The 23,415-nt window shown below is 38.6% G+C and overlaps 1 protein-coding gene across 2 annotated transcripts in view; it reads left to right on the forward strand.

Moving 5' to 3' along the window:
- MTMR2 (myotubularin related protein 2) overlaps positions 1-23,415 on the forward strand; it is a 132,349-nt gene that overhangs the window by 48,767 nt on the left and 60,167 nt on the right. For both annotated transcript variants that reach the window (XM_039220322.1, XM_039220323.1), the window contains one exon: positions 22,374-22,449. In XM_039220322.1, the coding sequence (XP_039076253.1) occupies positions 22,374-22,449 (76 nt within the window). The remainder of the gene's footprint in view (positions 1-22,373; positions 22,450-23,415) is intronic.

A 23,415-nucleotide genomic window follows, 5' to 3' on the forward strand; every position in this document is an offset into this window, starting at 1 on the left:
AAGTTTTTGAGGAACCTCCACACTGTTTTCCAGAGGGGCTGCACCAGTTTACATTCCCACCAACAGTGTAGGAGGGTGCCCGTTTCTCCACATCCTCGCCAGCATCCAGAGTCTCCTGATTTGTTCATTTTAGCCACGTTGACCAGCGTGAGGTGGTATCTCAGTGTGGTTTTGATTTGTATTTCCCTGATGATGAGTGACGCTGAGCATCATTTCATGTGTCTGTTGGCCATCTGGATGTCTTCTTTGTAGAAGTGGCTGTTCATGTCTTCTGCCCATTTCTTCAATGGATTATTTGTTATTTGGGTGTGGAGTTTGGTGAGTTCCTTAGAGATTTTGGATACTAGCCCTTTATCTGATATGTCATTTGCAACTGTCTTTTCCCATTCTGTCAGTTGCCTATTAGTTTTATTGTGTCCTTTGCAGTGCAAAAGCTTTTTATCTTGATGAGGTCCCAATAGTTCATTTTTGCTCTTGATTCCCTTGCCTTTGGGGATGTGTCAAGTAAGAAGTTGCTGCGGTTGAGGTCACAGAGGTTGTTTCCTGCTTTCTCCGCTAGGGTTTTGATGGTTTCCTGTCTCACTTTCAGGTCCTTTATCCATTTTGAGTTTATTTTTGTGTATGGTATGAGAAAATGATCTAGTTTCATGCTTCTGCATGTTGTTGTCCAGTTCTCCCAGCACCATCTATTAAAGAGGCTGTCTTTTTTCCATTGGATACTCTTTCCTGTTTTGTCAAAGATTAGTTGGTCATACATTTGTGGGTCCAATTCTGAGTTCTCTATTCTATTCCATTGGTCTATGTGTCTGTTTTTGTGCCAATACTATACTGTCTTGATGATGACAGCTTTGTAGTAGAGGCTAAAGTCTGGGATGGTGATGCCTCCCGTTTTGGTTTTCTTCATCAATATTACTTTGGCTATTTGGGGTCTTTTGTAGTTCCATCCAAATATAGGATAGTTTGTTTTAGTTTTGAGAAGAATGCTGGTGCAATTTTGATTGGGATTGCATTGAATATGTAGATTGCTTTGGGTAGTCATGACATTTTAACTATATTTGTTCTTCTGATCCATGAACATGGAATGTTTTTCCATTTCTTTGTCTTCTTCAATTTGCTTCATAAGTTTTCTATAGTTTTCATCATACAGATCTCTTGTATCTTTGGTTAGGTTTATTCCTAGGTATTTTATGTTTTTTTGTGCAGCTGTGAATGGGATCAGTTTCTTGATTTCTCTTTCTGTTGCTTCATTATAAGTGCATAAAAATGCAACCGATTTCTGTATGTTGATTTTGTACCCTGCAACTTTGCTGAATTCTTGGGTCAGTTCTAGTAGGCTTCTGGTGGAGTCTGCTGGGTTTTCTATGTAGAGTATCATGTCATGTGTGAACAGTAAAAGTTTGACTTCTTTTCCAATTCTGATACCTTTTATTTGTTTTTGCTGTCTGATTGCTGATCCTAGGACCTCCCACACTATGTTAAACAACAGTAGTATGAGTGGACATCCCTGTCATGTTCCTGATCTCAGGGGGAAAGCTCTCAGGTTTTCCCCATTGAGGATGATGTTAGCTGAGGGCTTCTCATAGATGGCTTTTATGATGTTTAAGAAAGTTCCTTCTCTCCCGACTTTCTCAAGGGTCTTTATTAAGAAGGGATGCTGTATTTTTAAAATGCTTTGTCTGCATCTATCGACAGGATCATATGGTTTTGATCTTTTCTTTTGTTGATGTGATGTATCACATTGATTGATTTGCGAATATTGAACCAGCCCTGTAACCCAGGAATGAATCCCACTTGATCTTGGTGGATAATTCTTTTTATGTGCTGTTGAATTTGATTTGCAGGTATCTTGTTGAGGATTTTTGCATCTGTATTCATCAAGGATATTGGCCTGTAGTTCTTTTTTGGCTGGGTCTCTGTCTGACTTGGGAATCAAAGTGATGCTGGCTTCATAGAAAGAGTCCAGAAGTTTTCCTTCGATTTCTAAATTTTGGAATAGTTTGAGAAGAATGCGTATTAATTCTGTTTTAAATGCCTGGTAGAATTCCACATTGAAGCAATTTGGCCCCGGGCTCTTATTTGTTGGGAGATTTTTGGTAACTGATTCAATTTCTTCACTAGTATGGGCCTGTTCAGATTTTCTATCTTTTCCCATGTGAATTTTGGTAGGGAGTGTGTGTTTAGGAATTTGTCCATTTCTTCTCAGTTGTCCAGTTTGTTGGCACATAATTTTTGATAGTATTCCCTGTTAATTGCTTGTGTTTCTGAGGAGTTGGTTGTAATAAATCCATTTTCTTTCATGATTTTGTCTATTTGGGTGCTCTCTCTTCTTTTTGAAAAGCCTGGCGAGACATTTGTCAATTTTGTTTATGTTTTCAAAAAACCAACTCTTGGTTTCATTGATCTGTTCAACTGTTACTTTTGGAGTCTATATTGTTTATTTCTGCCCTGATTTTTATTATTTCTCATCTCCTACTGGGTTTGGGGTGCTTTTGTTGCTCTCCTAGTTCCTTTAGGTGCACTGTTAGATTTTGTACTTGCGCTTTTTCTAATTTCTTGAAATTGGCCTGCAGTGCAATGTACTTTCCTCTTAGGACTGCCTTTGCCCCATCCCATAGAATGTAGATTGTTGTATTTTCATTTTTATTTGTTTCCATATATTTTTAAATTTCTTCTCTAATTGCCTGATTGGCCCATTAATTCTTTAGTAGGGTGTTCTTTAACTTCCATGTTTTTGGAGGTTTTCCAGACTTCTTCCTGTGATTGATTACAAGTTTCATAGCATTGTGATCTGAAAATATGCATGGTATATCTCAATTCTTTTATATTTATTGAGAGCTGCCTTATGTCCCTGTATGTGATCTATCTTGGAGAATGTGTCATGTGCACTTGAGAAGAAAGTGAATTCCATGGCCTCAGGATGTAGAGTTCTAACTATATCTGTCAAATCCATCTATGTCCTTCAAGTCCATTGTTTCTTAAGTGATTTTCTGTCTAGTTGATCTATCCATTGCTGTAAGTAGAGTATTAAAGCCCCCTGCTATTAGCACATTCTTATCCATAAAATTGTTTCTGTTTGTTATGAATTGTTTTATGTATTTGGGTGCTCTTGTATTCAGTGCATAGACATTTATAATTGTTAGCTCTTCCTGATGGATTGACCCTATAATTATTATATAATGCCCTTCTCCATCCCTTGTTACTGCCTTTACTTTAAAGTCCAGCTTGTCAGATGTAAGTATAGCTACTCCAGCTTTCTTTTGGCTTCCAGTAGCATGATATATATTTCTCCATCCTCTTACTTTCAATCTGAAGGTGTCCTCAGGTCTGAAATGAGTTTCTTGTAGACAGCAAATAGATGGATTTTTTTTTTTTTATCCATTCTGCTACCCTATGTCTTTTGATTGGAGCATTTAGTCCATTTCTATTGAGTGTTATTATTGAAAAATATGGGTTTAGAGTCATCGTGTCCTTTGTAGGATTCATGCTTGTGGTGGTGTCTCTGGTATGTTGTGTTCCTTGCAACATTTCCCTCATAGAGTCTCCCTTAGGATTTCTTGTAGGGCTGGTTTAGTGGTGACAAATTCTTTCAATTTTTGTTTATTTCAGAAGACTTTGATCTCTCCTTCTATTCTGAACGACAGGCTTGATGGATAGAGGATTCTTAGCTGCATATTTTTTCTGTTCATCACATTGAAAATTTCCTGCCATTCCTTTCTGGCCTGCCAAGTTTCAGTCGATAGGTTTGTCACCACTCTAATAGGTTTCCCTTTGTATGTTAGGGCCCTGTTATCCCTGGCTGCTTTCAGAATTCATCTTTGCCCTTATATTTTGCCAGTTTCAGTATAATATGTCATGTAGAAGATCGATTCAAGTTACATCTGAGGGGAATTCTCTGTGCTTCTTGGATTTCAATGTCTGTTTCCTTCCCCAGATTGGGGAAGTTTTCTGCTATAATTTGTTCAAGGACTCCTTCAGCGCCTTTTCCTCTCTCTTCCTTTTCTGGAATGCCTATGATATGGATATTGTTCTGTTTGATTGTATCACTCAGCTCTGAAACTCTCCTTTCATATTCCTGGATCAGTTTCTCTCTCTTTGTCTCGGTTTTCTTTTTTTCTATAATTGTGTCTTCTAATTCACTTATTCTCCTCTCTGGCTCTTCAGTACATGCATTGGATGCCTCGGTTTTCTCTTTTTCTATAATTGTGTCTTCTAATTCACTTATTCTCCTCTCTGGCTCTTCAGTACATGCATTGGATGCCTCGGTTTTCTCTTTTTCTATAATCGTGTCTTCTAATTCACTTATTCTCCTCTCTGGCTCTTCAGTACATGCATTGGATGCCTCCATTTTATTATGCATCTCATTTATAGCATTTTTGAATTCGTCACAACTATTTTTAAGGTCCATAGTCTTTGTGGCAATAGTTTCTCTGATGTCTTCCATGCCTTTTTCAAGGCCAGTGATTAATTTTGACTATTGTTCTAAAGTCTTGTTCAGTTATGTTGCTCATATCTGTTTTGAGCAGTTCTTTAGCTTCCTTGAATTTCTTTGGAGGAGAGTTCTTCCTTTTGTCATTTTGGTTAGCTTTCTATCTCTTGTTAATTTTAAAAGCTTATTATGCACTCTTCACCTGCGAGTACTGCTGTATTAAAGAAGGCATTTTGACTGTCCAGGGCTTGTCCTTTCAGGAAGTGTTCTTTGAATGGTGTCTCTTGGTGTCTCTTGTTGAGACTTTATTTCCCTACTTGTAGTGGTATTTGGGACTCTCCACCATGTGTACTTTGGCTTGTTTTTTGAGGTAATCCTGGAAAAGAAAACAGACAAACACACAGGGAACAAAGGCACCCAAACATACTGAGAAATCGAACAAACACGCAAGCTGAAAGTGAAAAAGAAAAAGAAAGAAAAAAAAGAAGGAGGAAAAACAATAAAAAGAAAAAAAGAAAAAAGAATAAAAGAAAAGGAAAAAGAAAAAAACCCAGAAGACAAAGGACAGTCTAAAAGCATAAAACCAGAATTCCCAGCTACAAATAAAAAGCAGGGTGTATGCAGTGTTGATGGAAGAGCATGTAGAAAGAGAGAAATGACAGGGCGGGGAGGAAGTGAATCTTAATTCAGGCTTAATTCAGAGCAAGAGAGAGAGAGAGAGGAGAATATGGTTAGAGGCGAGGAGAAAGAAATGAAGATAATGTTACTCAGAGAAACTATGTAGTCTGATTACTACAGAGAGAGATAAAAAATGGTCGAGGTGGAGGTGTAGAATATAAATCTAGAGAATGGATTAAATGTGACTAAGGAAACCAATGACCAGAGTGCCCCGTATGGCAGAGGGGAGGGATATGAATGAGATAAGGGAAGATATATCTGAATAGAAACAAGTGGTCTAGAATCAATCACGGTAGTGCATCCACGTTCGTTTTGCCCCGGCTCTGGTAAAAAAAAGAAAACAACAACAGCTCTCTAGCGGGGATGGGCGTGGTTTGGTGTAGGCGGGTCTTAGCCTCCACTGCGACCCACTGGCGGCTCCCTGAGGTCCCGCCTTGGTGGTTGTGGGGAGAAAAATGGCGGCGCCCCAGTCTCTTCTCCAACCAGGAGTTGCAAATCACTCTTTTGGGTCTGATCTCCCTGTGCCACGGGGGTAGCCAAGGTGGGCTGTGTTCTATGTCCCAAGCCAGGCCTCGTTTCCAGGTCCCAGTCCATGTGCTTTATTGATACCAGCCGAAACACAGTCCTGCAGGTCATCACCTCCCCGCTGATGGGGATGGAGCCCAGAGAGCAGCGGTGCAGCTTCTCCTGGCACCATCTGGGATCAGGGGCACGCAGTTCAAAGTCAGCACCCCAGCTAGAACTAAGAACGCTCTCCCTCTGAGCCGAGGTTTTTCTCTTCTCCAGGGACAGTTCTGTGAGCAGTTTTAGCCACTCTTTCTTTTCCCCTTGAGTCACCGTGGCTCCCCGCGAGGGGGGCTCCTTTCCCTCCCTCCGTGTCTCCGGTCCAGGCCCACTTTTATCTTCCCCAGTTCACACTCACGCACTTAATGAGGTTGTCTCCCCAATGTACTCTGTCTTTCTCTTCCCAAACTCCTGCAACTCAGTGTCCTATGGCTTCAGGCCTTCTCTGAGAGATGGATGCAAGCAAAATGCATGGAGCTCCCTACTTCTCTGCCATCTTGCCTCCCTTTCTACTCTTATTCTTAGTATTTGATACACAGAAACTCTTCCTTAAAAATTTCTACTTCGGGGTTGCCTGGGTGGCTCAGTTGGTTAAGCGTCTGACTCTTGATCTTGGTAGGTACTCAGGTAGGTACTTGGTAGGACCTTTGATCTTGACTCAGGTCTTGATCTCAGGGTTGTGAGTTCAAGCCCCGCATTGGGTTCCACGCTGGGCTCCAAACTGGGTGTGAACCCTATGTAAAAAGAAAAAAATTCTACTTTGAAATTTACAGGGTTGAGTATTAGAGTAAAAGATTCTCAGCTCTGCTCAGCACAAGTTTATGTTATCTGCAATTGGCTAGGCTCTAGTAAGTAATATCTTGCTTACTAAACTCCATCTATAGCATGTTCATTGGGTTTATAATAAATTTGATGTGATTTGAAGATATTATTAACCCCCTTAAGACTTACAAGAATAAAAGCTCTCAATATCTTAAAATTTTTAGTAAAAAGAGCCAAATAATTATAATAGAAACATAATAGAGATTGTTTAAAAATTAGACAGTATGAAAAACTGGTAAATGTGAAAGCATATTTAATATGTTCATGATGCAACAGGAATAATTTTGAGTGAATTCAGTTGATAGTGAAGAGATAAGGAAAAATGTATGTGCCTAAAGGTTATTTAATTAGGTGGAAGACTAATTAACATGCTAATTCTGGAGAAGACAAGAAGTGTTTCAGACTTTAAGCATAATGAAAGTACTGCTGATATAATTTCCATTATAACAAACATGATTCCGTATAATCATCTTTATATAGAGAGAAAAGGCACATAATAAAAGATATTTGACAAAATTCAACATCTGTTTCAGGTTTTTAGAACTTTTAATTAGAAAAGAATAGGTAAATACTTATATAAGCATCATGCTTAATAGTAAAATATTAAAATAGTAGAAGCAGTCCCACTGAAGACCAAAGTAAGGTAACTTACTATCATACCTGCGTTATTTAGAATTGTACGTAAGTACTGTCCAGTGCAGTTAGATAAGGGAAATGCATGGTAGGCATATTAATGAAAAGGAAGAGGCAAAATAAGCATATTTTGTACCTGGAAATCAAGAAAATTGAGTGAAAATTACTGGTAACAAAAGACTTTAGTTAAATGACTGGTTATAAAAAGGAGCTTGGAAGTCGTCAGTCACTTTGTCCTAACAAGTAAAAAGCAGAACAAGTTGAAAGTTGACAACTCTTCTTAGATCCTTGAGAGAATTGAGGTCACAGGACAGATGGCTGCCTTCCAAATTGGACATATGGGTAGAGCAGAACCCACAAGCAGAAAACTTCTCAGGACCAGTATGGGGTATCAAAACAGCTGTAATTGATAAATTGCTGGAGGCTCAGTGTGGACAAGTCTGACAGTTAAGAACTCCAGGGAACCCCATCACTAAGAGTTCTACATACTTCTGTGAATTTTACCTACAAAAACCCTACCAGGTTCTCACACCAAAGAGTGAGAAGAATCCCTGTTGCTCTCTGGCAGAGGGAGGGGGGGAAAACAGCCAGTTTGAAATATGCTCAAAACATTCTGTCTTTCTCTCTTTTTTAAAATTTTTATTTATTTTAGAGAGAGAGAGAGTGCAAGGGAGAGAGAGGGGCAGAGAGAGAGAGAGAGAGAATCTAAAGCAGGCTCTACGCTCAATACAGAGCCTGAGGTGGCATTTCATCCCACAACCCAGGGATTATGACCTGAGGCAAACAAGAGTTGGATGCTCAATTGACTGAGCCACCCATGCGTAGTGATATAATACAAAGTAAAGGACAAATTTGGAAACATATATATAATATATACAATATAACATATTATATACTTATTTATAAATTACTTATATATAAATATATTTATATATATTTTTTATTTATAAATATTTTTATAATATTTATTATAAAATATATATTTTTATTTATAAAATATATATTAATATATTTATATATAAAAGTAAATATATATAAATATATTAGAAAATAAAATGCATAAATAAAAACATATAACTTTATTTTTATAAATTATATATTTCTTATATATAATGAAACATATATATATATATAATGTGTTAAAGCTGCCTGAATGTTGCAGATTAGGGGGGAATGGGAGTCAAAGCTGATGCTCCCGGGTTTCAAACCTAGTGACAAATTTTGGTTTGCTTGTTTTCTGACGCCCGTCCTTTGTACACTTTCCTATTCCTTTCTCCTCAGCCAAAGAGGTGAATGTAGTGTTCCCTTCAGCCCTTGCTCACCCCCAGCTCCCTTCTCCTTTCTTCCTTGTGCTCTCTTTTATTCTTATAGCTCCCACCATTGTTTCTTTATGGATGACTTCCACCTCTTATCTCTGGTCCTGATCTCTTTCTCAGCCTGTGATCCCTCATGTCAGTTGCTTACTGTTCACTTGCACTAGGATATTATTATGTTTTGATCGTAATCTTAGTAAAGTCAGACCCCTGTTCAAGTTCAGCTGCTGTTGCAAGGTATATGTCACCTTGGAAAAGTTGCTTAACTTCTACAGGGGTCAATTACCCCATTTATAAATGGGATAGCACTACTATTTCTCTCACGGGTATTAGAAGTACTAAATGAATAACGATCTTCTAAAAGCAGTATGTTAACTAGGCCAGTTCATGATAGTATGTATATGTTCCTTGGTGTGAGGTGAAGTGAGAGTAATTGAGGTAATATTTTATCTGTCTACTTACCTACTTTCTTTTTTATGTTTTGTTTATTTTTTGAGAGAGAGATAGAGACAGCGTGAGCAGGGGAGGGTCAGAGAGAGAGTCACAGAATCCGAAGACAGGCTCCAGGCTCCGAGCTAGCTGTCAGCACAGAGCCCGACGCGGGGCTCGAACCCACAAACGTGAGATCATGACCAGAGCCAAAGTCGGATGCTTAACCGACTGAGCCACCCAGGCACCCCTCTACTTACCTACTTCTATTTCATTTTTGACAGATATTCTGTTATGAGCCATCTTTTATTGAAGAAAGACTATCCTGTATCATAAGAGTATATCCTCCCAACAGATCTTTATTCTGTTATAAAATGATGTTGTTAATGGATAGTAGTCATTGTGGTTATTTTAGTGTTATCAGTTATAAGAAAATAAATAGCATGCAGCCCTATGATACACCTTCCCCATCTAGTGTTGTTTACATCTTTTATTAGTTTGGTTCATTTGTAACAATTGATGAACCAGTACTGATAAATTATTATTAGTTAAATTCCCTAGCTTATGTAAGAGTTCAATCTTTGTGTTCCACATTTTGTGGGTTTTGACAAATGTATAATGATGTTTCCACCATTACTGTATCATGCATAATAGTTTCACTGTCCTTAAACATCTGTGCTCTACCGATTTGTCTCTCCCTCCCTTTCACTGAACCCCTGGCAACAGTCATCTGTTTACTGTCTACATTGAGTTGCCTTTTCCAGAATGTCATATAGTTGGAATCATTTAACACATCGCCAGATTGACTTATTTCACTTAATGGTGTGCCTTTAAGATTCCCCTGATTCCTCTTTTGTCTTGATAACCCATTTCTTTTTTTTTTTTAAGTTTATTTATTTTAAGAGAGAGAGAGAGCACGAGTGGGGGACCGACAAAGAGAGAGGGAGAGAGAGAGAATCCCAAGCTGACCCTGCTCAGCTTAGAGCCCAGTGTGGGGTTTGATCTCACAATCCTGAGAGATCAGGACCTCAGCCATTATCAAGAGTCAGTTACTCAATCATCTGAGCCACCCACGTGTTCTCCCTTTATTTTTAAGTGAGAGAGAGTGCGAGGAGGTGAAAGAGAGACAGAGAGAGAGAGAGAGAGACAATCTTAAGTGGGTTCCGTGTTCAGAATGGAGCCTGATGTGGGGCTCCATCCCATGACTCTGGGATCATGACCTAAACCGAAATCAAGAGTCAGATGCTCAACCAATTGAGCCACTGAGGGGACCCTCATTTTTTTTTTTTTTTTTTTTTATTTTTTTTTTTTTTTTTTTTTTTTAGATTTACCACAGTTTGCCCACCCGTTCATTGTATGAAAGACTTTTTGGTTGCTTCCAAGTTTTCAGAGTTATGAACAACTTGCATTTAAAATTTGATTCAAAGGGTGCCTGGGGGGCTCAGCTTGGTAAAGCATCCAACTTCAGCTCAGGTCATGATCTCGTATTTTGTGGGTTCAAGCCCCATGTTAGGCTCTGTGCTGACAGCTAAGAGCCTGGAGCCTGCTTCAGATTCTGTGACTTGCTCTCTATACCCCTCTCCTGCTCACACTCTGTCTCTCTTTCTCAAAAATAAATAAACATTAAAAAATTTTTGATTTTTTTGATAAATTTGAATTTTGATAAATTTGATTCAAGATTCAAAGTTGAAAATTTTTCTTGATATTAGGTGTATTCATTCTTAGGGCTGCTATAACAGAGCAATGCACTGAGTGTCTTAGAACACAGGAATTTATTCTTTCACAGTTTCAGAGTGTGATATTGTGGTACAATAAGAAATACATAGTTTGGTCTTCATTCTCAGCTCCTGGCTAGAGCTTCTAAAACCTTTGTAATTTACTAAGTGATAAAAGCCATAGGAGGGTCTTTTATTCTAATCCTTGATTTTGGTTTCTGGCTCTTGAAGCAGTCCCAGAGTGATAAAAGTGAAAGGAACATCTTTTGTTATAACACACCCCTTTCAGCCTTACCTGAGTTGATGTTAGCCAGGTGACTTTTGGAAAGTCTCTAAGGGCCTCATTGTCAGGGGGAACCAAACCTCACCAAAGCAACTAGAGCTTTGGAACTTTTAGCCCCACTCCCTTCTCTGGGAGTGGGAGAGGGGCTGAAGGTTGATTTAATCATTGATGGCTCCATGATTGGATCAGTCACGTGTAAGTAATGAAGCCTGCAAAAAAACATCCTAACTGAAGAGGTTTAGAGAGCTTCTGGACTGATGAATACTTGGTAAATACTTGGAGGTGTTGGGAGGGCAATGATGTACCTGCCCAGAGAGGGCATGGAAATTCCATACATCCTTTACCTTTGAGGTTCTTACATCTGGCTGCTTCTCAGTTGTATCCTTTGTAATAAACTGGTAAATATACGTAAAATGTTTCCCTGAGTTTTGTTAGCCATTCAACTCAATTATTGAACCTAGGAAGAGCATCATGGGAACCTGATTCGTGGTTGGCTGGTAAGAAGTACAGTGACAGTCTAGGGCTTGAGGGTGATGCTTAAAGTGGGGACAGTCTTCTGGACTGAGCCCTTAGCATGTGGGCTCTGTGCTACTTTTGGGTGTTAGTGTAATAATTGGATTGTAGGACACCCAGCTAGTGTCCACTGAGAATTGGAGAATTGTTTCCTGTGAAAAAATCCACAGTATCGGAAGTGTTGAGAGTATGGAAAAGTGTCTTTTCTTTTAGGAGATTAGAATCTGAAACCAAGGGGGAAGATTGGTTTCTTCCAAGGGTTCTAAGAGAGAATCTGTTCGTACCTCTCGCCTAGCTGCTGGTGAAGGCCAGTTTTCCTTGGTATTTTTGGCTTGTAGATCTGTCACTCCAGTCTCTGCCTCCATCTTCCCATGGCATTCTGCCTGTATCTCTGTGTCTTATAAGGACAGTAGTTATATCAAATTAGGGGCCACTCTACCTACTCCCATATATCCTCATTTTACTAATTACATCTACAGTGCCCCTGTTTCCAAATGAGGTTACATCTGCATACACTGCCAGTCAGGACTTCAACCTATCCTTATTGGGGGAGAGGAGGGCACAATTCAACTCATAGCATGAAATGATGCTTGCCAGACTGTTCCTCTTTAGATACTTACCCTTTTTTGTTGTTGTTGTTGAATCACTGATGGTGAAATAATGTTATCCAGCTCTTGGTAGTTGTGGTTTCAACTGAAAACCAAATTGTCCTTGGCAGTGTTATAATAAGAAAGGGCTTTCCTGTGCTCAAATTTGTGCTTTTAAATATGTAACCAATAAGATGTATCCAGATGCCAGTTTGTGGCTCTAGCCTGTTCAGTATTTTGTTTGTATGGTTTGTTTGCCTACTTTGTGGTTTGTCAGTCAAGTTGTATAAAAAGTAAAGTAAAATTGATGTTAAATTTTTTTGCGAGAATTATCCAATGAAGAATGAATACTTCCTTCACAGTTTCAGTATATAAAGAAACTGTGGAGGATAGTTTATAACTTCTACAGACTCATTTTTCCCTTTCAGGTGATTGTAATGTAGTATTTTGCAGATTTCCAAAATATTCTTTCCTGTTTTTCTGTCATCTGACATTCCATGTGAAAACTGACCCATAAACTTGCTCACTTCCAGATCATCATTATAGACAAGATTTCGGAATTTCCTTTATAATAATTTCCTGATTGGAGTGAAAGGGGCAGAGAGGGAGAAAAGGGAGGTAGCTTAAAGTCACATGGAAAGTTACTGAGCAGTTTGAAAATAGTTTGATCAAGTGGGCATAGGAGAAAATGGGGAACAATAACTTCATTGGAGAAAGAGCAGAACTGAATTGATTATGTTCTGGGAATAAAAGAATTATAAATTTTAGTCTGTATGGTAGGTTTTTTTTTCACCAGTAAGATTTTAATATGATGAATAGACTTTTCTTGATAATAAGAAAATGATTAAATATTACATTGAATGGTACCAAAGAGCAGACCATCCACTCTCTTATCTGTTGATAGGAGCCAGAGCTCTTGAGGCAGGCAGGGACCTCATCTGTAGCAGGATTTATGTATTCCAGGGGATTTCTCTCCTCCGGTCATATCTGAGAGTAGTCTGACTTTTTCTGCACCAAAGACACATCCATGTTAATGCAGAAAAACCTCATGAGTCAGTCTAGCTTGGCTGTTTTCATTCCCCAGCCCCCATTTTAGGAAGATAGACCTCTGGTGTTTTGAGCTGTCCTCTTATTTTGACCTTGACTCCTCTCTTTGCTGAATCTATATTTCTTCTTCCATTATTGACATATCTGAAATGCAGTTCTTCTCAAGTAAAAACCATCAAGTATTATTCAAATAATTGCTTGTGTTTGTTTCATAAACCTAGGGTCAAGTTTGATCATCAAGTATCGAATATTCCTCTTTATTTCTGCTACCACAGAAGAATCCAGGATTTTAATATTTTTTTGTTAGATTACTATAATTTCATCTTTATCATAGTTTTGTACATCTTCTTGACCATGCCATTTACCTTTACCAGAGACCTACAGCGGTTTTCCTTTACATGACTGGTCAAGTTTAAAATCCTTACTCTACCCCCCCACCTAATATTTTATTATAAAAATTTCCAGACACAGTGTTGAGTTGCACAAGTTCTTTATACATTTTAAATATTAACCGCTTATCAGATTTGCTAATATTTTCTCCCATTCAGTAGGTTGCCTTTACATTTTGTTCCTGGTTTCCTTTGCTGTGCAGAACCTTTTTTGTTTGGTATAGTTCCACTTATTTATTTTTGTTTTTGTTGCTTCTGGTATAAGATCCAAAAAGTCATTGCCAAACCCAATGTCATGGAGCTTACCCTCTGTGTTTTCATCTAGGAGTTTTATGATTTTAGATGTTATGTTCACATCTTTAATCCATTTTGAGTTGATTTTTGTGTATGGAATAAGAGAGGGTCCAGTTTCACTCCTATGCACATAGCTGTCCAGTTTCCTCAGCCCCATTTATTGAAGAGGATGTCCATTCCCCATTGTATATTCTCGGGAACTTTATTGTAATTAATTGAACATATATGTGTGAGTTTATTACTGTGCTCTGTATTCTGTTCCACTGATCTTTGGGTCTGTTTTTATGCCAGTACCATATGGTTTTAGTTACTACAACTTTGTAATATAGTTTGAAATCAAGAAGTGTGATTGATCCCTCTAGCTCTTTTCTTTTTCAAGATCACTTTGGCTGTTTGGGGTCTTTTGTGGTTCTATGTAAATTTTAGGATTTTTTTGTTCTATTTCTGTGAAAGTTGCCATTGGGATTTTGATAGAAATTGCATTGGACCTTTTATATATTTTTAAAGTTTTTATTTATTTTAATTTTTTTTTAATATTTTTATTTATTTCTAGGAGAGAGAGAGAGAGACAGCATGAGCAGGGGAGGGTCAGAGAGAGAGGGAGACACAGACTCTGAAGAAGGCTCCAGGCTCTGAGTTGGCAGTCAGCACAGAGCCCGACGCGGGGCTCGAACCCACGAACCGCGAGATCATGACCTAAGTGAAAGTTGGACGTTTAACCGACTAAGCCACCCAGGCGTCCCTAAAGTTTTTATTTTTAACATTTATTTTGAGAGAGAAAGCATGAGTATGTGAGGGGCAGAGAAAGAGGGAGAAGGTAGAGAATCCCAAGCAAGCTCCACACTACCAGCGCAGAACCTGAGGACACAGTGCTCAAACCCGTGAACTGTAAGATTATGACCTGAGCCTAAGTTGGATGCTTACCCAGCTGAGCCACCCACACACCCTATCCTTTTATGTTTTTAATGTCACAATTTAACTCTTAAACTGTAGAAAAGGTTTTTTATTTGTTTGCAAGGGAGGCAGAGGGGCAGAGAGAGAGGGAAAGTGACAGGGCAGGACCCTATGTGGTGATTGATCTCATAACTTGATCATGACCTGAGCCAAGATCAAGAGTCCAATGCTTAACTGGCTGAACTACCCAGGCACCCCATCTCTTTTTATATCATATATTCAAGAAAAAAATTATAGTGGCTACAGTTATTTTTAATGTTCCTTTCCTTTAACCTTTATAATATAGTTAAGTGTTTACATACCATCCTATCACAGAATCAGAGTTTTCTGAATCTATTCTATTTACCATGACTAGTGAGTGTATATTTTGCTTTGTTTTCATGTTACTATTAGTATCTTTTCATTTCCACTTGAAGAAATCCTTTCATCATTTTTTAAGGCAGATCCAGTGGTAATGAACTCCCTCAGCATGTGTGCTCCTGGGAAAGTCTTTATTGCTTCTTTATTTCTGAAGGACACCTTTGCTGGATAAAGTATTCTTGGCTGGCAGTTTTTTCCTTTCAATACTCTGAATATATTATTTCATTCTCTCCTGGCTAGATTACTACTGAGAAATCTGCTGATAGCCTGATAGATGATTTCTGAATAATCAACTCCGTTCCTTTTGTAGACTGCAGTAGGTCATTGATTCAGTACTTGGGATGTTGAAGGCTCCTGTGGCTTAGATGAGAGCATCTTTGGATGAGGTTTTACCAGTGACTCATGGATGGGCTTCGTGTTGGAGTCCAGGTTGGAGAACTGTATTCATTTAATGCCCTCTGAAATTCTTATCTGTCTCTTTCCTGAACTCCTTTCCCCCAGCATGGAGCTTTAGTTTTAAATCTTTGGGTGCCACAGAAGAGAGATGGGTTTCTTTAGCAGTGTCCCCTGCTGGAGAAGCTGGGCACTCACTGCTCTTCCTTTTTCCCCACAGGAGGGATCCCAACCTGCTGTTTTTCTCTGATCTGTGGAACCTTGTGGGGAAGGGCGATGCTGGCCAAGTTCCTCTCATCCGCTTTCATGTATCTGGACCTTTTTTTCCTTCTTCCTTCCAGTGAAGTACTGGAACTTCTTTTCCAGAGACCTGGACTTCTATAAAGGCTTTCTTATCCATGGGCTATAAAGGCTTTCTTATCCATGGGCTATAAAGGCTTTCTCATCCATGGGTATCTGCCCAAGTTAGTGTTTTCCAGGTACTACAGCCAGGTTGGAGGTTTGAAGTCAGTTCACAGGTTCCTGTGGTTTCCATAGCCTGTATCAGGTTCTGTCTGCCTATTACCTGATGCACAAGTGGGTCCTCTGGGGTCCCTTGACATATGGTGCTGGATTCCATCACTTCCATAGAGGCTTTTGTTGTTGTTGTTGTTGTTGTTGTTGTTCGTGGATAGATGCCAAATTTCAGATGTGAATGAGCAACAAAAATGAGGGCCATCCTATGGTGCCATGATGTTGACATCACTCTTCTTGCTGCTTCTTCTAGAATTGTAAGATGCTTACTGTTTTATTGCTAAGTCTATTACTAAGTCTTAGTAATCAAGGGTTAGAGAGATTTATGACGTGCAGTCTCAAATACTGATCCCTGTCTATTTTAGAGGAGAGGAACAAAGCACCATGTGATTAGGCCATTGTAGAAAGAGATGTAAAAACTAACCTTGATGTTGCTGTTAAGTGAATAATAAGTACTTTTTTTTTTTTTTACCTTTTAATAGCACCTTGCAAATCCCTTTATGCTGCAGCTATCTCATTTCATATTCACAAACCTGTAAGGTATATATTGATATTATCTTGATAATATAAATGATGAAATTAAGATTCAGAGAAATTAATATGGTGGCGGTAACTGGATTTTGGTGAGGGGCAGGAAGGTAGTTAACATGTAAAACTGAAATCTTTACTATACACCACACATTTCTTATCTGTAAGTTTTTATTTTGATTTCTCGTTTTCAGTTTAATCACCGCTTCAGGTAGTTTTTTTTCTTTTTTAAAAGCAGGACATGTGGGTTATATTTTTGGTGACCTGGCATATCTGAGAATAACTTCTTGTTGCCATCAAACATGTCAGAGGGGTCACAGCATTTTCTCTCAAAAATCCGATAACATTTTGTTACTGTTTTTTAGAATATAGTTTTACCAGATAAATTGAAGTTGGCCTGGTCTTGTTTTTGTATGTGACTTGCCCCGCTTCTCTCTTTTGTCCTATATTCTCATAGGTTGTCTTTAATTCTTAACAGTTCAAAACATTTTGCTGTGATTCACTTAGATCTATCTCTTATTGACTTTAAAAAAAAATACAGTTTATTGTCAAGTTGGTTTCCATATAACACCCAGTGCTCATCCAACAAGTGCCCTCCTCCATGCCCATCACCCATTTCCCCCCTCCTCCACCCCCATCAGCCCTCAGTTTGTTCTCAGTATTTTAGAGTCTCTTATGGTTTGCCTCCCTACGTCTCCTTAACTATTTTTTCCCCTTCCCCTCCTCCGTGGTCCTCTGTTAAGTTTCTCCTGATCCACACATAAGTGAAAACATACGATATCTGTCCTTCTCTGCCTGATTTATTTCACTTAGCATAATACCCTTGAGTTCCATCCACATTGCTACAAATGCCAGATTTCATTCTTTCTCATTGCCATGTAGTATTCCATTCTATATATAAATCACATCTTCTCGATCCATTCATCAGTCGATGGACACCTAAGTCTTTCCATGTTTTGGCTATTGTTGAGACTGCTGCTATGAATATTGGGGTACATGTGCCCCTATGCATCAGCACTCCTGTATCCCTTGGGTAAATTCCTAGCAGTGCTATTGCTGGGTCATAGGGGAATTCTATTGTAAGTTTTTGAGGAACCTCCACACTGTTTTCTAGAGCGGTCGCACCAGTTTGCGTTCCCACCAACAGTGTGAGAGGGTTCCCATTTCTCCACATCCTCACCAGCATCTAGAGTCTCCTGATTTGTTCCTTTTAGTCACTCTGACTGGCATGAGGTGGTATCTCAGTGTGGTTTAGATTTGTATTTCCCTGATGAGGAGGGGATGCTGAGCATTGTTTTCATGTGTTCTGTTGGCCATCTGGATGTCCTCTTTCTCATTAACCTTTATGTAGAACATGATAAATTATTTTGATCAACAAACTTAGAAAACCTGTATTCATTTCAGAAGCATGTTCTTCACTTGTATATTGGATTATTGCTCCTATTCTGTCTTGATTTTTTTTCCTTCAGGAAGTAGAATTCTTTTATTGGTACTTTATCAACTTGTATCTGTTTTTTCCTACAGAATCTTAGAGCAGTTTTGATGTTTGCCCTCAACATAAATGCTGTTTTCTGAACAATCAACTCAGTTCTTTATTATTCCCAACACAAATTTTGTTGCTGTATTTTTAATTTTTGCAGTCATTCTTTATCTTACACATTTCTCTTAGTCTCTGTATGTTCTTATGTCTTTCTGTTTTTATTTCTTAGGGAACATGGTTGATTTCTTTTTGAGTATACCAAATAGCTTATAAATGTTTCTGCTAATGCCTAAGGGAGTTCTTTTCAGAAGACTAGTTTTTTGTTGAGCCTCAGGCTGGTATTCCTTGTCCTTGTCAAATAATCCTTTTTTTTTTTTTTTTTTTTTTAAACTAGGCCCTGTTGTTTCTCTTCTATTTAAGGGTAGATTTGTTCATAATCCTTGTTTGCCAACAAAGGGTCTGGATTGCCCATGGCCCTGCTTTGTTCATTTGAGTTCCTTTTTATATCTTCAGCTCTAAAGTGAGTTGTTTTTGTATATCCTCTAGGGCATGCCTACTGTTACAAGTCTGTCATCTGGGGGCAGCTTTTCTGGGCAGATAATGGGATCTTGATATGCTTCTCTTCGTTGCCTTGCTCTCGGACATTCTGGTCAGAGCAAGAATGAGAGAGTCTGTGACTCTCAACATGCACTGCTCATGTGGTTCCCCATCTCTCCTCTTACCTGAGAAAGCTTTACTTATGAACCTTGCACTCCCTGTACTACTGTGTGTGTTTGTGCCACAACTGCCTTCCTGTATACTCTGTTTAAAACACACATTTTCTGAGGTTTGCAGTGCTCTTCTGAGTGTAGAAATATAGGGAGAGTAAGTCATGGGAATAATACTGTAGCAGCTACAGGGATGTATACCTGTGTAGTATAGCATCTGTTGCCCAACTTTGTAATTGACATGATCTTTGTATTTCCAAGTCAGGTGGTAGATGATGGGCCAAGGATAAAGCATTTCATGTGATCTTTCACATATGTAGCATGTTTGATTTTTGTTTTTTTGTATACTGTGGGCTAGTTATTACTTGTATCTTTCAATCCAGTTCTGTTGTTTTCATAATCAGTAGAAATTCTTGCCAGATTCCAGTTATCAGTTGTTAGTCTGAACTTTTATTATGATGATTAATAGAAAATACTTATGTCAACACTGGTATAAATGTTTTAAATGTATTAACTCATGTAATATTTTTGTGGGGTACTATGACTATTACCACTTTATAGATGGGAAAAATGAGGCATAGAGGAGTCGAACACTCTGCCCAAGAGTTCCTAGTTAGCATGTGGCATGGTCAGGATTTGAACCCAGGAAGTCTATATATTTGCATATTGCAAGTTTTTATCCTCGTTTTCTGCTTCTTCATAGGCTCATCCTTCATCTCTCCTTCCTTCTCTCTTCATTCTTTCCTTTTTTTTTTAAGGTTTCATGAAATACTATACCAGGAACTGGATGTCATTAAAAAATATGACCTTTTATGAGTTATAGAATGTGGCATATAAAAAATTATATGTGTGTGTATATATATTTTAGTTCTTTAGGTATTGCATTAAGTTTACTTTATGAAACAGGAGTGCCTGGGTGGCTCAGTCAGTTGAGCATCCGACTTCAGCTCAGGTCATGATCTCACAGCTCATGTGTTCGAGCCCCACATAGGGCTCTGTGCCAACAGATCAGAGCCTGGACCTTGCTTCGAATTCTGTGTCTCCCTCTCTTTGTGCCCCCACCCCACTTGTGCTCTGTCTTTCTCAAAAATAAACATTTTTTAAAAAAAGGTTACTTTATGAAACAAATTGTTCAACTTTCAAAAGTATAATATTAATTTGTTTAGATTATAGGTTTATTAAACAGATTTGTTCTTTGTGGTTCCTGCATTATTGGCCTTAGGCGAGCATTTTCTAATCCTCCCTAAGCACCTAACTCCCTAAGCACCTAAAGAATGACTTGATCATCAGGAAGAATAGATTCATTAGGTTAGTACTGATCAGGATGGGTACCACTAGAAATACGGCTGATTGAAATGTAGCTGGTCTGGATTGAGGTATGCTATAAGTATAAAATACACTGTAGAGTGTATTTTGAGTAAAAGAATTATAAATAAAAGAATATAAAATGTCTCATTACTACTTTTAAAAATATTTATTACATGCTGAAATGGCAATAATTTTTATTTGATTAAATAAAAGATATTTAAAACTAGTTTTGCCTGTTCCCTTTTATTTAAAAAAATCTTTTATGTTATTTATTTTTGAGGGAGGGAGAGAGGGAGGAAGGGAGGAGAGAGAGAGAGAGAGAAAAGAGAGACAGAGACACAGAATTCAAAGGAGGCTCCAGGTTCTGGGCTGTCAGCACAGAGCCCATCATGGGGCTCGAACTCATGAGCTGTGAGATCATGACCTGAGCAAGAGTCGGACACTTAACCAGCTGAGCCACCCAGGTGCCCCTCTTTTTACTTTTTTTATGTGACTACTAGAAAACTTAAAATTACATATATGGCACATGTTATATTTCTGTTAGGTATTCAGAGTGTATAAGATATGGCACCTTTTCTCTCAGAGTCTGGTAGCAGGAAAGCAGATAAGCAGTTAGATTGTGTGGCATATGCCAAATAGGAGTTCATGCATAGGAGAGCCCTGAGCGAGTATGAGGGTCTGCAGAAGGTGACCTTTAAAGTACCAGCAGTACCTTGTTTTCTCTTCCTTTTTAGTTTCTGCTTTTTGGACTGAAGGAAATAAAAGTCAAAAACTACTTAAAAAGTGTTTGGGAATCTTTTTTCTAATGATAGTGGTTCTTAGTCTAATGAAACAAGTCAAGGTTGAAGCAGAAGGCATGATTTTGCACAGAGACCACTGCTCACCCCTCTCCCAGATGTGGCTTAGACAACCAAATAGATGCTGGTTTCATTTGCAAAGTATGGACACAGGTTAACTTGAGATCTATGGAGTTCATGGTGTCTGGGGGATGTCTGGACGGGGAGGAAGATTAGCAGTTGGTTGAATGGAACCAGTCCAAGAAAAATCCAAGCTGGCATTGTAGATAGAAGTTAGGTGAAGCCACAGATAAGATATGAGATATCAGGAAGTGAGTAAGGTGCGGTATGGACAAACCTCTGAGGAACAGGGAAGGTTCAGGAAAGGGAATTAAAGGTTATTGAAAAAGAATGGTCAGAGAAGGAAGAGTTTAACGGGATAGTATGCTTTCAAGAAGCAGGCAAGTTGGGGTGCCTGGGTGCCTTGGTTGGGCATCTGACTATTGATCTTGGCTTAAGTCATGATCTTATGGTTCATGGGTTCGAACCCTAAGTCAGACTCTGCTCTGAAAGCACTGAGCCTGCTTGGGATTCTGTCTCTCTCACTCTCTCTGCCCCTCCCTCTCTCTTTCTTAAAAATAAATAAATAAACATTTAAAAAAGAGGCAATTTGTAGATAAGATCAAATGTAGTTAAGAGATAAAAATAGACTGAGAAATGTTCATTATCTTTTAATAGTAATAATTATTATTATTACTGTTATTATCTTTAAGATAGTTATTGGGAAGAAAGTGGGTTCCCTGGAAGGATTGGGTTAGGTAGCAAAGCTGATTACAGGATGTTGAGGAATTAATGTGAGCTAAAAAATTGGAGACAATTAAGATTATTGTTTGGTAGTGAAAGAGGTGGAGATGGGGAGGCCTGTGACAGCTAGGGGGATGTATTTATGTTTAGCATATGACAGTATGTGTGTGTTTGTGTGTGTCTTGCTTGTTTTAGAGACCCATTATACAACCGTGTTTCTGTATCTGTACATTCTTGGATTCCAGTGTAGCATCCTTTATAAGGTAACTGTTCAATGACAGTTGCTGGTCGTGATTGTAATCTACTAATAGCTCTTTTTCAACAAGATACTTTATTGCCATCATTTTCAAATTTTCTAAACATTAAATTTACATAAGAGCTCGATTTTATCTGAGTTTAAATGCACTAAGGCCCCTGGGTGTGGTTTAATGGAAAGAACACGGGCTTCGTAGTCCACTAAATTATGATTCACATCTAGATTATGACTTGTTAGCTATGTGGCCTTGAAGAAGTTCATTGTCACTTTTGGCCTCTTTTCCCTCATCTGGGAAATGAGGATAATAACACCTCCACCTAAAGGGCTCTTGTGGGATTCTTTGAGAAAACACGTAAGCTGGTTTGTGTATGGTGCCTTCTACAAAGGAGGCACTCAGTAAATGCCCTGTAGAAAAGCAGCACCTTCCGCTGTTACATGTGTCAGCACCACAGTGTTTGTAATTTGATTTAAAGTAATGTGTGTGATACAGTGTTACAACTTTAAATAAGAGCAAGCATGCTCAATTGAAATTTGAGTGAAACATTGGCCTTTGAATAAAACGTGTTTCTTTTCTTGCTCCCTCCTGCCCTTTCCAATCCAGGTCCTGAGGGAATCTAACAAATTAGCAGAAATGGAAGAACCACCCTTGCTTCCAGGAGAAAATATAAAAGACATGGGTGTGTAATGGTATTTTTTTGTTGAATTTCCTTCTCCTTCCTGAGTATATAGAATGTTCAGTGCTCTCCGTGTGCAGAGAGTAGGCTCACTGTCCAAGACACCTCATGTCTGACCGCGCTCATTACTGCCAACTGTCTTAGCGTTTGATGCGTTCCGTAAGCCTGGATCTGCTACATATGCTGGTCATGTTTGTGCTTGGACTGCTGTGAAACAGACACGCTGAATTATATCCTGCTGCTTCTCTGGTTAGCTTTACATTCGCTGAAAGCAGGTGCCTTTTTCTTTTTAACTGTCGCTGAATTTTTTAAAGGGAACTTCATTATTTTGAATAACTGCAGTAAGATATTGGTTTGCCTAGAGAAAACATTGACTTGTCACTTTGTACAAGTAGTAATTCTCAAAACATATTCTTTCTGCTTCCTTTATTTTTTCTATCTTGAATAAACTCAGATCAAGTTTTGTGTTAAAAGATCTCATTTCCATCACAAAGCAAGCTGTTTGCCTGTAGTTGCTTTCCTTTGCAGCCTAAAGAACTAAGCGTTAACTTATTGTATGGACTGGAGACAAGCATTTAAGATATTTTTTTTTTTGTCCTCATGCTTTTCCTATATTACATTTGTGTGTAATCCAGAAAATACCGTAGCTCTTGTGATAAGAAGTAATTAATTAGAAGAGTAAATGGTTTCCTAGCCAAAGAAACACCACCTTTCACTTTATTATCAATTATAATTTTAAAGAGGACTTAATAAATGTTTAATTTATCCTGGCCAGGTGTCATTCTCTGTATAAAAATAAGAAGGCCAAAATGCTTGCCCTACAGTGCATTTAGTTCCTTTGCACTTGGCAAGATATTTGTTTTTTTGCTTTTAACTCTTGATTGAATACCTCCCCTGTTTCCTTTTTGCCCTCTACTCAGCCTCCTGTATGCCCTAAGTTCTTGCTCTGCTGAGCTACTGAGTTAGGTA

The sequence above is a fragment of the Hyaena hyaena genome, unplaced genomic scaffold (assembly GCF_003009895.1).
Source record: "Hyaena hyaena isolate Hyena2069 unplaced genomic scaffold, ASM300989v1 scaffold_882, whole genome shotgun sequence".
Lineage (NCBI taxonomy): Eukaryota > Metazoa > Chordata > Mammalia > Carnivora > Hyaenidae > Hyaena > Hyaena hyaena.